Source organism: Anoplolepis gracilipes, chromosome 11, assembly GCF_047496725.1.
Source record: "Anoplolepis gracilipes chromosome 11, ASM4749672v1, whole genome shotgun sequence".
Classification (NCBI taxonomy): domain Eukaryota; kingdom Metazoa; phylum Arthropoda; class Insecta; order Hymenoptera; family Formicidae; genus Anoplolepis; species Anoplolepis gracilipes.
Window position 1 is genome coordinate 6414794 of NC_132980.1, and position 17313 is coordinate 6432106.

Here is a 17313-nt window from a genome sequence, read left to right on the forward strand (position 1 = left end):
TATTTGATTTTTCAAACAGTATAAGAAATATTTTTTCGCATTTTTCGATTTTTCATCTCATACAAATGTATTTTAAAATTCTGTTAAAAATCTCGAAAAAAATCTTACAAAAATGGTCAAATTTTTTTCTACTTATATTTATTTTAATTTATACATTTTAAATTTTAAATATTTTAATTCGTTATTATAATTATCATCTTATCTCTTTTTTTTCAGGGACGGCAGTTGCGATCGGAGCTCTGCTGATAATCCTGGCCGCCGTTTTGGCAGTATTATTTCCAAATATTATCGATTTCGTCCTCAGTAAAGAGCTCGCGATACAAGAAGGGGGTCGCACGTTTAAATTTTGGAAGGCACCGCCGGTGGTACCGCGCATGCAGATTTACATCTATAATGTAACAAACGCTGACGAATTTCTAAATAACGGTGAGAAACCGGCGCTACAAGAATTGGGCCCCTACGTTTATCTACAGCATTGGGAAAAGGTCAACATTACCTTCAACGACAATGGAACTGTTAGTTATAACGTCAAAAAAACGTTCACCTTTAACGAGGTAAGCTTCGTCGCACATGTCATAGTTTATAGCGTAATTCTAATTGAAAAATGCAAATTTTAATCCATTTAATAAATTAACCCTGGTACTTTGGAGACTGTGTGCGGGTGTGTTTGTCGGAACTTTAATTTAAAAAGCATGTCGTCACATTGATACATTTTAATGTACGTATCAAGATGCTAATTTATGTATTTTTTATTTTAAATATATTTAATTATATACATTACATATTGTGTTCTTCACAATATAAATAAATAATAAACAGAAAGCACGTAATCTTTTTACGCAAGTATTAAAGCACGTCAATTAAAATAGCGATAAAGATAGAAATATCGAAGCTTTATATAATTTTATGTGGAGAATAATTATATTATATAGAGAACGTCCGTGCGTGATTGGCATTCAACTCATCTTTAGCGCTCGGAATATATTACGTAAGACCGTTGATTGTTCCTTTATCGAGAAACATGAGATTATCGAGTGCTAAATAAAAAAGCCACCCAATCGGCGTTGCGTTGCATGATAATCGTGCCATCTCATCACCATCGCGTTATTTCAATCAGCTGTATAGATACGTGCCTCGTCGCCATCTCGTTTGCACAGCTATTCTTGTTCGCGCATCGAAATCACTCCTGGCGACTTTCTACCTTCGTTAGAGAAACGCTTTTATAGTATGTAGCTGGATGTATTAATGCATAACTCGGTGGCAAAGAAAGAAAACGCGGATCATTTTCTTGCTCCGAGGAAACGTAATCGAAATATTTATGAATAATATGCGGAAGAGCTTTTCATTGGTTTACGTAATAATATACGTAGACTTTTTGATCATTGTATTTTTCTCCTTGCTTCTTTAGAAAAATATGTTACACAACTTTACACGTTCATTCTTTTCGTTATTTTATTACATATTTTATATTATATTTTATTTGTATGTCTAATTGTTAAAATTACTAGTCTTATCTTTATCTTTTCTTCTTTTTCGTTTGCTGTTCCTTTTATTGTCCATTAATCCTTTTGCAACATCCCCATTATTGGATCCATTTAGCTCGAATCCATTAAACGAGCGATTTAGTCAGATTCTTTTTTCTCTCAGCGGAATCTTAAAGCAAGTCGATATCGAACCTTTTCTCTTTCCTTTAAAATCTTAGGAGCTATCAGCCGGTTCCCAGGATGATCTCGTGGTCGTACCAAATGTTCCCATGCTGTCGGCTACCACCCAATCCAAACACGCTGCCCGTTTTCTACGGCTTGCGATGGCATCCATCATGGACATTCTCAAGATCAAGCCGTTCGTCGAGGTGTCGGTCGAGCAACTGCTCTGGGGTTACGAGGACCCCCTGCTGAAACTGGCCAAGGACGTGGTGCCTAAAGAGCAAAAACTGCCGTACGATCAGTTCGGTCTTCTTTATGGCAAGAATTCCACCATGCCAGATGTCTACACAATGTTCACGGGCGCTAACGATATCACCAAGTTCGGAATGATGGACAGGTGGAACGGCAAGGATAGTCTCGGCTTCTGGACCACGTCAGAATGCGACTCCATCATGGGCACCGATGGCAGTATCTTTCCACCCCATATCACCAAGGACACTGTGCTCAAGGTCTTCGAGAAGGATCTCTGCAGGACGTTGCCGCTGGTTTTTCAGGTTTGCATTTTCTTAAGCACTTTCAATAATCCGGTTGATGAGACGATAAGCGGTTCAAGACTTTAAATTCTTGAGATTTAAAGAAAACAAGCAAATATAATATTCTCTTTCTTTCAATAATTTAGTTAATACTAACTGTATTTTATAGGTGAAAGCTTTATTTCACTTTATTTTATTTAAATTTATATTTTTATATTTATATCATATTTATATCAATTATTACATTTTATTATTATTTAAAATTGTATCTTAATGATAACCGAATTTTATATAAAGATTATTTTATTTTGTTATTTAAATTTTTAATCCTTGTAATTTAAAGCTCTCAATTTTTTCAGACAATTTTATCTTTTATAAATATATTGAAAATATCAGAAATATCTAAGAATAATTATCTAATATAGATTTGAATTTTCGAATCAATTTGAATCGGCAGTCTAATGTTTAAAATTGAAAATTTGTATTTTAGCGTGAAGTGATAGCCGCCGGAGGAGTTCCCGGTTATAGATTTTCTCCTCCGACAAATGTCTTCACCTCGGAGAAGAATTTACCGTCGCAGAAATGTTACTGTCCAGCTGGACCACCATGTGCACCAGAAGGCACATTTAACGTTTCCATGTGTCAGTATGATTCGCCGGTTCTTCTTACATTCCCGCATTTCTATCTCGGTGAGTGTTGTAGTAATCTCTGTATATAACAGTATAAAACATAGAATATAGGTAGGTATATAACAGAGCGTTTTGCTTAGAAATCATTTTTGCGAAAAGAAAAAAGAAACTCCAATTATTTTTAACCAGAGAGACCTAATTGTCACGCTCGTTAAGATATTTTTAATTCTCGAAGGAGATATCGAGAAGACGCGGAATGATTGACATGTGACAAAAATCACATCTTGTTTTTTTCATAATTATTATTATTACTAGGATTTGACTCTGCACGGACTTCCTTAATCACGACGTGATACATATCGTTTGATATTTGACGTAACATCATGCCATGAATCTCTGACGCATGTCACCCAACCGATCGTTAAGTCGTAATTTATATCGTTCCGCAATCTCGAATCACGAAAAATGTATATTACCTTACGTAACTGTAGCATAATTTGCTGTTAATTATGTTTAATATTTCGCGATAAATTTATCTCTTATATTTAAATATAAATGCGTTGTACTTTTTGCAAAACGATTCTCGATGATTTTATGACTGTGAATGCACATTCACTCGATTTTCATTCTGGGAAATTTATATAATTCTTTCTCTTATTGAATTATTATTATATTTTAGAATTATTAAAAATTAAAATTTTATAAAATTTAATTAAATTATAATATTAACAATAATTTTTTCAAAAATATAAAGTTTCTTATTCTACAAAAATTTCATATCTTCAAACTTGTATAATGAATTATTATTATTATATTTTAAAATAATTAAAAATTATATTTAAATAATTTTATGTCTTGAAATTTATATAATTCTTTTCTATTAATATTCTTGACGTGTGATTTCACAGTTTCTCGCGCTATTTCTCACCTGTCTTTCCTTTTACGTTGAACAGGTAATCAGACGATCAGCTGATTTCTACAAAGATCGTTTAAGCGTGCACAAATTTCTTAAGCGAAATTCATGTGTCGTACCGTTTCCGGATTCGCAGAGCACATAAGAGAGAAAGAGAGAGAGAGAGAGAGAGAGAGAGAGAAGTCAATTCAATAGTCCGTTTTACCACGACGTCTATTTTTTTCTTCTTTTAGCAACAATCTCTTTCTCTCACGCGTCTATTGCGGAATACCACGATTCTCCCACAAAATATTTCACGGGCTCTTTCTCTTGCCTGAATTTATTGCGCGAATTTTTCGCGCTGTCAACTTTTACTTTCAGCGCTCCGGATTTTAGGCGAACCGCTTTGTTTTATTTTACCAGGCATAAAACAGAAATACAAAAATAGTAACGTCAAAAGAAAGAATGCATAAAATTCGAATAAGCAAGATTGATGGATTCCGCTGTGTTAACGTCAATAATATTTTTATGTTTACGAGTCGTTTCGCATTTTGGAACGATATTACGTTTCTTAAGTATAATTCTTTAAAGCGATGATTAAACGCCACTTAACTGTGACGCTACATCCTTATGACAAAAAATAATACAAAGTAACTTTTGATTACTTTGAACATAAAAAAAGTTAGTATCAAGCAAATAAATTAAAATTTATGTACTTGAGTTAATGCAATTGTTTAATGCATAAGCCATATATAATCTTCTTACAAAGACTTTATAATTTTATATTAATATTAATTTTATTTTAATATTTCATATTACAATATCTATCTTAATAATATAATATTATATTATCTTAATTTTATTATAATTTGAATTTATACTGTGTATTTGTTTATTCAACATTTTTTTCTCTTTTATGACACTTAGGTATTCTTAAATAATATGAATATATATTTTTCCTAGTAGAATTAGATTAAATATCTTCAAACAAGCAATTTGTATTTGTTATATAACGAATGTAAATCTTGAAATATGATTATATAATCATATTTCAAGATTTACATATCGAGAATAAAGATATGCCTTTAAACAAGAATATTGTCTATTGAGCCAGCTCAGTGTAAATTGATCCACTGTTACAGCAGTTGTTACATTTCCCGTAATAATAGAATATTAATATAAATTAATATAAATCTTATAAATTAATATAATTACGATTTTAATATAATTAAAATTTTATTTTTCGTGTAGTAATTTATTTTATTGACTGATATATTTTCTTAAGATTTCCTCGATCACGTTGCTCATACGTTTGATCGTTTTTTCCAGCTGATCAAACATTACGAGAGGCTGTGACGGGCATATCGCCACCAGAAGCCGAAAAACATCAGCTTTATATTGATGTGCAGCCGATAATGGGCACGGCTATGAAAGCACGAGCAAGGATACAAGTAAATCTCGCGGTTAGCCAAGTGCGAGACATCAAACAGGTCGCTTCGTTCCCCGACATCGTTTTTCCCATTATGTGGTTCGAGGATGTAAGTATATAACGGCCATCATAATAATTATTTTAATAATTATTATTCTAGTAATTATCTCCATAGTTGTTTTAATATGTATATATTATAATAATATAATAATTATGTATATATATATATATATAATAACTATATAATAAAATATTCTTACGCAATAAAATAGCTATTAATACTGGATACATATTATATAATGACTTAACAATTAAATATAAATAATATATATCTCTCACAAATATGCGGATAGAATCTCTCGCTCGATTACTATTATCGATCTATTGTGATTCACAATAATGATATGCAAAAATCCACATCACACGCGCGTTATTATATTATTTTTGCAATTGCAAATTCTGACAGCACTTCTCTTCTAAGATGATTAGATATGAGTCATCGCGTGTTTTTGTCTAAATTATTACGCATCAACTTGTATAACAATGAATATATCAAACAAGCATAGAGAGCGCGGCGATTATCGCTCGCGTATCAAATTGTAGATACTAATAGGATGCAAATGAAGGCAACAAGTGGGGACGACCGCTTTTTCACGGTTAATAATTATGTTGAAAAAAAAGCATAAGAAACGCGTAAGAAAATGCGCGTTCGTAGCAATTCGCGTCAATTCATTAAGTTTGCTAACGTAGCATAAATTTTCAGTAATGATGCTAATGAGAACGTAGACGTAAACGAAGGACGTTTGCCTTTTATGCTGTGTTCGCAAAATTACAAATATACTAATATAATAGGTACTACATATATGTTAAATTATTATTATGTTAATTAAATAAATAGAAAAAATACGAAAATGTGGAAGCAAAATTTGTGAGTAAAATTTCTGTCCGCTAGTTTAATTGATATAACAAAATAAAAAATGATTATACTTAATTATAATAAAACAGAATTTATACGCGTTAAAATATATTTAATTATAAATATATAAATATAAAATAAATATAATAATGTAAATGTAAAATCATATAATCGTAAATATAAACATATTATATATAAATATAATACAATATAATAATAAAAATGTAAACTAATTGTAATTATAAAATAATTATAATATTATCGTTATAATCTCTGTTTAAATTTTCACTTTTAAAAATACGTGCCATTTTTTTGTTAATTATATTCTTTGGGATGTCTGTATTTCTTCATTTACAATACATTACTAACGAAGGAATGTCGCGTTGCTTACGAATCGCCGTCATCGAGCACAGGTAAAATTTTATTTTTGTCTTCGACGACAATGGTGAACGTGCCTACCGTTCGTCATTTGCGCGGATGTAACATCGCAAACGACGTGCGTTTGAATACCGTGCACGCGTAGAATACCACACACATTTTAGCTCATGATTCATATTAATGGAACTTGCATCCCGTGGCTGCTAATAAAGAGTTCGACGGTGTCTCCTGAATACAATGCGACATTAACGAAGAAATTTCTCACTCAAGAGTGCTTATTTTGGATTTGAAAGAGAGAATTTCTACGCAAAAGTTCACGGTTCGACAAACTTTCGTTCGAAATGTTTGCTAAAACGAAAAAGATCGATCTTTTTTTTGCAACGAGACGACAAAACTCCGGCGAGATATCTTGTCTTAAATAAATTGAGAAATTTTTCTATTTATATTCCCGAACAGCTTACAAATTTTTTCATTAACATACAACTTTGCTAATAAGATATACGGAATTACACATATAGTGAAATATTAAGATACTTAGGTATTATATGTTTCAATACAAGAGATTGGAGAGGAAAGAATGTATATGCAAATTATTTAACGGCAAAGAGTAATAAAAAATCCGAATAATTTAGTAAGTCATTTAATCAAGAAAAAAAAAATAATTCATGACGTTGAAAGATATCTTTGATCAATCAAGGATTAAAATAATTATTAAATTACTTATATTATTTAATTGTATATTTAAATATATATAAAACTTTATATTATATTAAATATACTTAATTTGCTAAATAATTAAAATAATTGTCAAAATAAATAACTTAAACGTTAAATTGATTGCGTAATCAGATAATATCCTTCTTCTTTATCTTGCAGTGTGTTGATGAGCTACCTAAAGAGATGCAAACCCTGCTGAAATTGGTGGTGGACGTACCCCCTGTGGCACATGCCGCGGTTTCCGGCGCCCTGGCCGCGATCGGCGCGATTGTCCTGCTGGGAGCGTTCATGTGCTTAGCCCGGGCCGCCAAACGTCAGGAGAAGCTGCATCTCACCAGTCCGTTGCCGGCAAACGCGACCAGTACCAAGACTGGCCAGCTGAATCTAGCCTTCAGCAAGTAAACACCAATGTCAAATTTAAATTCGCGGATCGTGTGATTGAGGGGATTCGACGAGTGCGCGAGTGCTTCGAGTTTTATCCCGCGACGAGGACCTGTACGATAATCTCGCTTATTTTGTAAGGCGATGGGCATGCGTTTTATCTCTCCATTAGGATTGTTATAGGCGAATTTCTCAAGAGAAAGAGAGAAAGAGAGAGAGAGAGAGAACGACGCGAATCTTATCGGCCCTTTTGCGCGCACGTCGATGTGTTAGATTAATTTATATTACGTCACGCGCATGTGCTTCTCTTCTTTTCCTTCCCGCTTTTTCGGGAGAGTATTTCGACAGATGAACGGGTCGCGTAAGTACAAATAAATTCGAGATTTGTGGAGCAAGTGTATCAGTATTACATATTATTGTTATTTTATCATGGAACTGTAATTGAGACAAATCGATGGTATATATTTTTCTGTAAAAGAACGACCTAACTATTCGAAAATTCATATATTGAGAAAAATACTTTGGCAATAAATAATATTTCGATGAATTTTTAGAATCGATATCTTTTTAAATTCTTAGCAAATAAAATGACACAGTTTTGTCAAATTAAAAATTTTTAATTAGTTCAAGGGGACAAGTAAACAAGATTTTATTACCTCTGGTTACATATTTAAAATTAGATTTAATAACATTTTTTTATTCTGTATTATATATAATGTGTTAAAGAAAAAAAAATCTTGTCAAAATCTTATCTCTACGCTTCTGCAATATTTTTCTCGATATACTATGGATATAGAAATGAAAATCCAGAGTTATGTCATTTTTCCGAGGAACTTGGTGATTGTGAAAAATTTACGATGACATTTATAACATACCAGTTTATATCCGAATTGTATATCAATGAGCTGCTTTCCTTGTTCCACGAATGAAATCATTACAGGATTTTACATCGCCGTTTAATCGGGCGAGACAATACGTATAACTATCGCTGTGAATTACTGTGACGTAAAGATCGAATATGAAATTGATATTCCGTCCATGAAGCATCCCGAGGCCAAGATACGTTTGCGACTTTAATCGGGATTGCGTGAGTGTTTTTTTTTTCTTTTTTTATGCGACGAGGAGTTTGTGTGTAATATCGAGACATATCAATAGCAGAATGACAGAAATTTTTTTTCTGTACATAGGACTTGGCCGTCGTTATCGTTTACTAATTGTAATTATCAAGAATGTACTATTTCTCGTTATTTTCGTTTGTACATGTATTACTATTATTTTATTATTATTATTATTATTATTATAAATAATATTATTTGACGTAGACATACATCTATTTTAATAATTAGACCTAATAAAAAAATTACTTTTGTACAATAGAAATCAAAAGATGCCAAATGAAATGTGCGTAGACACGCGAGAAAAATCAGATTATTGGTGTCAGTGTAATCATCATATGATTGTATTCTTTTGATATGTATTTTACTAACTCACAAATCGCGTGCGTATAACTCTATGAAAAAAAAAAAAAAATAAAGTATCAAAAGAAGTACACATTTTGATTTAAATTCCCGAGAAAAGGAGAGGCGGAGGGGAGGAAGGAAGCTTTTCAACTCTACTTATACTTTATTCTGTCACACACGTATACATATGTATTCCTTCTCTCTCTCTCTCGTTCCGGGAATTTAAATAAAAATTCCTCGAATTTCTTTTCGGGTTTTTTCTGCAATGAAGGACGGAATTAAAAACTCATGAAAATGCAACAGGTGAGGAAAATATACGATAGAATTAATTTTATGGTGAAATATCAATTTGGTGTTCACAATCATTCCATTCCCACACCACTTACTCCATACGCTGACCTATTACGACACGTAAATGTCATATATTACGCGTGTTATCGCTTCTTACACACAACACGATCGATACGAGGTTTTTATATATTTGTAATACGCGTATCGCGCGCAAGAGAAGACAGCTTTTTTGCGAAAACGAGTTTTTCCCTTCGTTTAACAAATAATTAAACATTTATTTCGCTTCTCGGAATAAATCTATTGTTGTTACAAACGTCAGTATATTAATATGCGTACGCAAACGAGTTAATTAATCAATTCGCCGAAAAAAATTATTTCCGAAAACATTACGTGAGGGAATAACGATACGTAAGTCGGAGGTGACTGCAAAAAAAGTCAAGATTTATACTAAATAATAATATCTTTTTTCTCGTTTAATCTACAATTAATCTAAATTAAAAATGCACGGCGCTTATATTACACTTATATACATACTTTTTTTTTCATATCGACACGTCGAGAGAAAAGAATCTCTCTCTTCTTTTTATTATATATAGCAATGCGTATTTACATCGATATATCGGTTAAATATCGCGAATGTCGCAAGAATATAATCCAATAAAAAAGGAACTTACAATCTATGTTAAAACACCCTACATCGTTATCGAGAAAACGAGCTAATAAACGGTCGTATGTAATACGTACTACTACGTGTCACCACTTAATTTTCAGTACGGTTGTCCATTATACATGGTACTTACATACCAGCGCACGTAATATATCGTTGCAGTCGGCAACTATTTGATAATAACACGACAAATGTAATGTCGCGACGGATTGCAGTTGTCTAGGTAATTATATGTAATTTCGATGCACTAAAGCCTTAATCACAAACTTGGCCGCGTCGCGGGTGTCTTTATCTTGTTTTTTTTTTTTTTTTTTTTTTTTTTCACCGTGCAACGCGATACGTGTCAATTTATTGTAAGAACTGCAGGCTCATCGACATGGAATGTAAAATGCACACTGAACTTTACACTTTTTGCTGTCCGATTTTTCCGAATCGATTACGTAATATTATTTTCGTCGTAATTTTGCATACAAATGTGCAAGAGACCTCCTATCACATTTATTATTTAGCTTAGATATTTTAGTGCTCTTTTTTTTTTTTTTTTAATTTTCCTCTTTTTTTGTTTTACCCACTTTTCATACAATAAAAGAAAGAGAGAAATGTTCTCTCTTTATCTTTACAAGTAGAGACTAATATTTTTTTCAAAATGTTTGCTATTTGGGTAAAAGTGTGTCGTTATTTTAAAAATGCAACAAGCTGACTTTACGATACATTGTTAACTAAATATTTGACTTTGGGAGAGTGATATTTCCGTGCTTTCCGTCATCTGTTAATCACATTATTATCATATTAAAACTAATTCTATAACTAAAATGACACAATCTCTCCGTGCGTATCAATTGGTCGACATCATAATTTGCAATGTACATTATTTTAATTGCACAAGATTAATGATATTGAATTCTACATTTACTTGTAAGATGTTACAAATTCTCGCTTGCAATTTTGCCTAATGATTTGCATAATTACATAATGTCTTCTCTATTCAAATCGAATATCGACTCAAATATGAGAATTGACGAAGAACGTCTCTAAGTAAAATTTAAGAGGCATCTTGAAATATTTAAAACATTAATCTCTTATATACATTCATGTTATCTCATTCTTTTTTCTTCTTGGATGCACTCTCTCTCTCTCTCTCTCTCTCTCTCTCTCTCTCTCTCTCGCTCTCTCTTTTTCTCTTTCCCTCTCCGCAAGTATCTTCTTTTACCGTCGATCAGAACGATTTTAGAAAATCGTTTATTCAAACGGACGTTTTTTTTTTTCAAGAATCTCGTCCTATTGGACGCGATATTTCCAGAGACAGGCGATCGTCGCGCTCAAGGAGATCATCATGATTAAGAGACTGCACCATTGTAGAGCCATCTCCACGTTGGTGACTGTGAAATGCGCACTTTGAAGGAGCTCCAACACCGATTCCGGAACCTCGTCTACTCCCATCTCCATCCAGAAGAGCGGAAGAATCATGCCGTCCTTCAGCTTGCCGAGGAATGGCACGCCAATCGCACTTCGCACCTCCAGATTTAGCTGCAATCTCGACCAACCGGCCATAGGAGCCGCGATGCGCTAAAAGCAAACATTTTATTGGATTTTTTGTTTTTATTTGTAGAAACGATGACGTAAAATTAACGCTACTTTTCAATATCTCTCAACATAAATTAATATACATATCATAAAATAATAACAAATATAATAAAAAGATATAATTAAAAAAAAAAAAATATATATATATATAATACATTATAATATAATATTATATTATATTATATATATTTATTTATTAATATTATTTAATATTTATTAATATAACTAATAAATATATTTTAATATGTTAAATATATAAACTATAATTATATATATTTCAATATATTTATATAATTAATTTTACATAATACTAATTAATTTTTAAAATCAGACTAATCAATCGCAAAATTTTGTTAATACTTTTATTATATCGTTAATTATTAACAACAGTCAAATAGCCATTTATATAATAAATATTTAAGAGGTAGAGACATACCGGATGTAAATCTACGTAACTGTCGTGATCTTCCTGCCGAGGATTCAAGCCGTCTACTTGCTTCAGTAAAGACTTGTTGGCGCCATAAAAGTGCGGAAACGACGAGAGCAAGGGTGCCCCAAAATTGCACGCGGAAACATTGAAGAGTCCCGAGGGCGGGCAGACTCTTATGCCGTTTACTTTCGGGCAAAAGCATTTGTTTTGCGGGTCCGTAAAGTTGTAGGCGTCGGGTGTGAATTTATACCTGAGACAAACGAAAATTGCGGACATGTATAAAGGCACTTCATCTTCAATTAATTTACAACTTACAATTTTCAGTAAAAACTATTACTGTTATTTTTTTTTTTTTTTATGTAACTAGATTTTACCAGCAAGTTTTTATTTCAAATAAAAATATATTATCTAATGGAACTATTTCTAAAACTGATAAAGAACCGTACAACTGTTCGAGGGAAGACTATCGGAGCTGTCGGTTATCGAAAAAAATTGTTATCTCGATAGGACGAAATCTTAGAAAAATCAACATTTTTATCGGAAATCGAATAGTTTTGTTAAAAGTTTATAACACTTGTTCTTCTCAAACAGCACATGTCCTTCAAAGATAACTAAAAGACGACTTAAAGACGTCTGATTATCTTCTAGACGTCTTTTGGCCTTACATGAGTTAATACTAAAGCTTTAAAGTTGATAACAAAAAAGTTATACCTTAAAATATTTATAATATAAATATAAAATATAGCTTGTGAAAAATATGAAATTGCCCCCGCCCCCCTCTCCCTGTACTTTCAAGTGCTATTTTCGATGCTTTAAAATTCTAATTAATTAAAATATTTTAAGTAATATTATATATATATATATATATTTCTGTATGCATATGTGATTTGATATTGACTTATGAAATCAACTTTACCTTAGAGAAGGTATGTTATACGTGGTCGCTTGTCCGACAAAGTGAAAGGGTAGATTCCTGCACATTTCGTGAGAATACACGTAAAGGATTTTGCTCGTATCTTGTATTATGTGTGGTGGAAACATGCTGCCATCGCTACCCATTATTCTATCGCATTTCTCATCATCCCAAATTTTCCGGTTGTCTATCCCGTTCACTCGCTCGATAACACCAAACTCGTCGAGATTGGTTTTTATCGTGAAGCGATCCTTACTGACACCTTTTCTCTGCAATTAAAAAAAAATGCGCGAATAAAAGATTTAGTTCTATATATTTATATATATTGTTCTGCAAAAAGAGTAATCTCATGATGCAAGAAATTATTAAAATTATTACAGCAAGTCATATAAACATATTTTTTTTTTTATTACGAGTTGTTTTAATTTATAGGCAACATGCGTGCAAATCTATTGTTATAGTAAGGCAAGCGAACTTTTTAAATATTTTTCTTAATTTCTAATACATTTGTAAAGCTTTTTACTAATTATATACATATATTATAAAATATTTTTTCTATGAGATTATTTTTCTTAATCCTAAAATAAATATATTCTAAGAAAATAAAAAACTTTTTTGTTTTTTATTTTTGTAATGGGTCTTCCCGTATATTATTATAATAATAAACAAATAAATTAATTAATTAATTAAACACATTTGTAAAAAAAAAACCCTACTGAAAATCTTTCTGCCATAAACGCAGTTATATAATAAAATTAATAAAACGAAATCATACTGTAGCTAGCATGCCAAACTTGTCGAACGGTATGTCTCGCTTGAGCATCATCAACGGTTTGACCATGTGAAAGAGACGGTTGTCATATCCCCAGAGGAAGCCGTTGACCGTTTCGTTGATGAAGGTCTGTTCTTGCAGAGTCGACAACACCGTGTTGGTAACGAAACGCACGGGGAAACTTAGATCCCGGACAAACGCGGTGGCGAACATCAAAGGCACGTTCGGAACCATAACGGTGTCACTGTCAGGTCTACCGCCTACCCACATGTACGATCTCTTCTCCTGGAAGGTCATCGTGCCATTCTCGTGTATCACCACGTTCACGCGATCCTTGGTCTCCCGGTAGACGTAGGGACCGAGCTCCTGGACGCGCAGCTTCTTCACCATGCCTGCCTCGAACTCTTTCACGTTTGTATAATTGAAGACGCGAATCCTATACTCGACCTGGATGGGCGGATGTTGCCAAAACTCGAAGACGTGACTGCCGTTCCGCAGTTCCATCTGCGAGAACACGTAGTTGGCGAACGCGTCGGTGTACCAGAAGATGTAGAAACACGCGAAACTCATCAGGAACATCCCGCAGTAGATCCAAGCCAGCCAAAAGTGAAGACGATTGCGTCGAGTGCAATGCTTCATCGCCTTCTTCTCGATGTCCAGAGAAGCCACCGTGTCGGCCACCGAGATCGTCATCGCCGATTCGTAGATTCACAAAGTTAAATCTCTTGAATTTGAACGAAGATGATGAAGAAGCTTTTTCAAAGTTAAGTCTAAGTGTCTAAGATCTCGTAAAGAAGCAGGAAGACGAATAGTTGCACGCATCAGATAAGAACTTTGATTGACGAAGCCGTGGGAGCGCCAACAGATAAATCAACGTCGACGGACAACGTCGACAATTTTACTTCGAACTGACGTTTAAGTCCCAGCTAACGGAATACAAAAATCTCCCCACTTTTTTTCTTAAATCCCATGATAACCTTCCCGAGCAGATGACCTCTGATGTTTAACACCTCCGATAGGCATAGTTTGGTAATGAGTTCAGAGGCGACGATACGCCTTCTCCTCGCTTTTTTCCAGGTACTCGAAAATATATATTTCGGGAAAATTACACAAAGATTTAGTATATACATATGTAAAAGAGAAATTTTGAAAGGTGAGAAATTTTTAGAGAAATAAAAGCATTTTTCTCCTTTTTTTTTTGTATGACATTTTATATGTAATTGTTTTTTGAAACGTCATGTCTTTGTTCAAACAGTTTTATGGCAAACAATTTGATCTTCAAAAAATATAAGAAACAAATGATCAAGAGAAAGGGGAAGAAATGAGAAAAAAAGGACTCAATGTCAAGGTCACTGTCGACCTGAGCATACCAGTGGGTGTTTAATCTCTTCCGTTATAGTGTGCGCTTCAGAAAGATAGCGCCAAATAATAAAATTTATTTTCACGTCGATGAGTGTGACCGTAATAAATCTCGTATCGTTCGATTCATTATCGCACGAGTTAAAGAGGAGATTGTGCCGGATGGGGGATCGTACGACACGTTTTATCGTCAGCAGACGGGAAAAACATGATTCTAGATATCTTTCCTCTTCAAAGAAATCTAGGGAATTTCTTATATATATATATATATGTGTGTGTATATACAGATGAGATATGTATATATATGAAAACAGATGAAAAATGTCACGATTTAATAATAAATGGTCTGAGTAATTTTTCTTTAGATATCTAGGTGTCTTCTTTTTTTAATTGATATTTCACTAAATGATTTCACTGAAGAACGTAAAAATTAAAATTTTTATTCTCAGAATGTACTTGACATATAAAATTATTTACACACTAATAAGTGAAAAAACAGTTGTATATAATTAAATGATAATTCATGTCGTAATAGCCATATAATTATAGAAGGCGATCGTAATAATAGTGTGACAATTTCTGATCTAGTTTTACGTAAAGATTTTTACATAAAAATGTTTTATCTCACTCTCATTAGAATCATGCATTGATAGCATGAGCGAAAGAAATATGTGTGTACATGAATAATGTCAGAAGAATGTAAAGTTCCATAGAGAGATATGTGTGTAATATCAAGATGTCATACAGATCAATATATGTTACAATAATTTTTACCAGATCTGGTTTACCAGGTCTTCTAATAAAAAAAAAACCAGAATAAAAAGAAAGCCTTTTAATAGATAATATCACTTACGTAAATCATACTACAGATTAGATGACTTTGCATGTTGAAATATAATTTCTAAGAAACGTATCTTTTCCATGTTTATGTTTCATTCATTATATTTATTTTCAATCCAGCGGCGTCTTTCACTTTCGACCTCTCTCTCTCTCTTTCTCTTTCGGTTAACAAAAACATTACAAAATGATAGCAAAATAATCAACAGGAAAATATTAATTAATCAGCTTAACGCCATACAAATGTATATCCAAGATAGAAAAATTTAATATTTATTTTTATAGATATATGTTCTCCTTTTTATCTTTCTCGTAGATTTTTGAAAATTGTTTAAGTTTTCATATGCAACATATAATTTTTAAAAACGTTAGAAGAAAAAGAGAAAATTTTTTTATAATTATTCCTTAATATTGTATTTATAATTTATTAATTCTTTAATATTTGTATTTTAATTTATTAAAATTTCTCCTTTTTTTTAACATTCGTATTTTTCATCGCTAATTGCGAGAAATTAAATAATATATTTGATCTAATTTTATACAATTCAATATAATTTTAAAATGTTAGAAAAAAGAGAAAAATTTTTTATAATTCTTAATATTGCATTTATTAATTCTATGTATTTAAATAAAAAATATATTTATAATTTATTATCATAATCATTATTACAGAGAATTAATAAATGCAATATTAAATAATTACAACAAATTTTTCTCTTTTTTTCTTTTCCAACATTTTTAAATTATATAAATTATATGAATTAGATCAAGTATTATTTAATTCGTCGCAATTAGCTTAAAAAATATACGAAAAGCATAAAATGTATCGTAAACAATTTATACATTTTTTTCCACAAAAATCCGACATTATTTTTCGATCTTGCTCAGAGGAGAGAGTAGTATTGCGATACAATTTATGTATTTTTTTTCCTGATGCGTGCTAATTGCTCGATGTGACATGAAACATATATTCCATCGGATACTCTAATCATGAACTATTGTTGTGTTATGACTAGCGGATGGCCTCTTCACCCATCCCGCGTCCCGTGGTTTTCTCTTATACGCATCGTCCTTAACGGCGCGATGATAAGCAAGCCGTTCTTATCTCGGTCGCGTGTACGTACAATTACGCAAGGGTAGCCGGCCCTAGTAACGTGATTATATCGGGGACGTCTGATGAAATTGCAAAAAACAAAACAAAATAAAAAAAAAACCGTCGATACGAAATTCATAACGACGCCACTGGTGAATTTTGATAGTCTGTCAAATCTGCAAATCGAATGTCGTAATATGTTGTCGGGATAGCGATAAATTGCAAGAGAGAGAGAGAGAGAGAGAGAGAGAGAGAGAGAGAGAGAGAGAGAGAGAGAGAGAGAGAGAGAGAGAGAGAGGATAATAATAATCTCGTTGCGAAAATTTATGACAGAATGAGCCAGAAGAATTTGCAATTTTTAACGATATCGCGACGCTTTCTACGCA

General features: G+C 32.5%; 2 protein-coding genes across 2 annotated transcripts in view; one reads left to right on the top strand and one right to left on the bottom strand.

Moving 5' to 3' along the window:
* The window catches only part of Emp (epithelial membrane protein), a 36765-nt gene extending 27436 nt beyond the window's left edge, over positions 1-9329 (top strand). The window contains exons 2-6 of the mRNA XM_072902439.1: positions 217-554; positions 1703-2200; positions 2670-2868; positions 5030-5238; positions 7300-9329. Coding sequence (XP_072758540.1) covers positions 217-554; positions 1703-2200; positions 2670-2868; positions 5030-5238; positions 7300-7542 — 1487 coding nt within the window. The 3' untranslated portion in view covers positions 7543-9329. The remainder of the gene's footprint in view (positions 1-216; positions 555-1702; positions 2201-2669; positions 2869-5029; positions 5239-7299) is intronic.
* A 903-nt stretch (positions 9330-10232) lies between these two features.
* On the bottom strand, positions 10233-14507 carry LOC140671238 (scavenger receptor class B member 1). The gene is made up of 4 exons (XM_072902440.1): positions 13642-14507; positions 12870-13135; positions 11960-12203; positions 10233-11505 (listed from the first exon to the last, which is right to left on the bottom strand). The coding sequence occupies exons 1-4, from the start codon at positions 14329-14331 to the stop codon at positions 11218-11220; spliced, it is 1488 nt and encodes a 495-aa protein (XP_072758541.1). The 5' UTR covers positions 14332-14507; the 3' UTR covers positions 10233-11217.
* Between the last annotated feature and the right edge of the window lie 2806 nt (positions 14508-17313).

Bases quoted from the DNA above. Each gene is read 5' to 3' on its own strand.
- LOC140671238 (XM_072902440.1), bottom strand. From the start codon at position 14,331: ATGACGATCTCGGTGGCCGACACGGTGGCTTCTCTGGACATCGAGAAG. The intron at 12,204-12,869 runs GTAAAGTTGATT...CGTTTGTCTCAG, and splicing joins TATAACATACCTTCTCTAAG to GTATAAATTCACACCCGACG. The intron at 11,506-11,959 runs GTATGTCTCTAC...GTTTGCTTTTAG, and splicing joins GTTACGTAGATTTACATCCG to CGCATCGCGGCTCCTATGGC.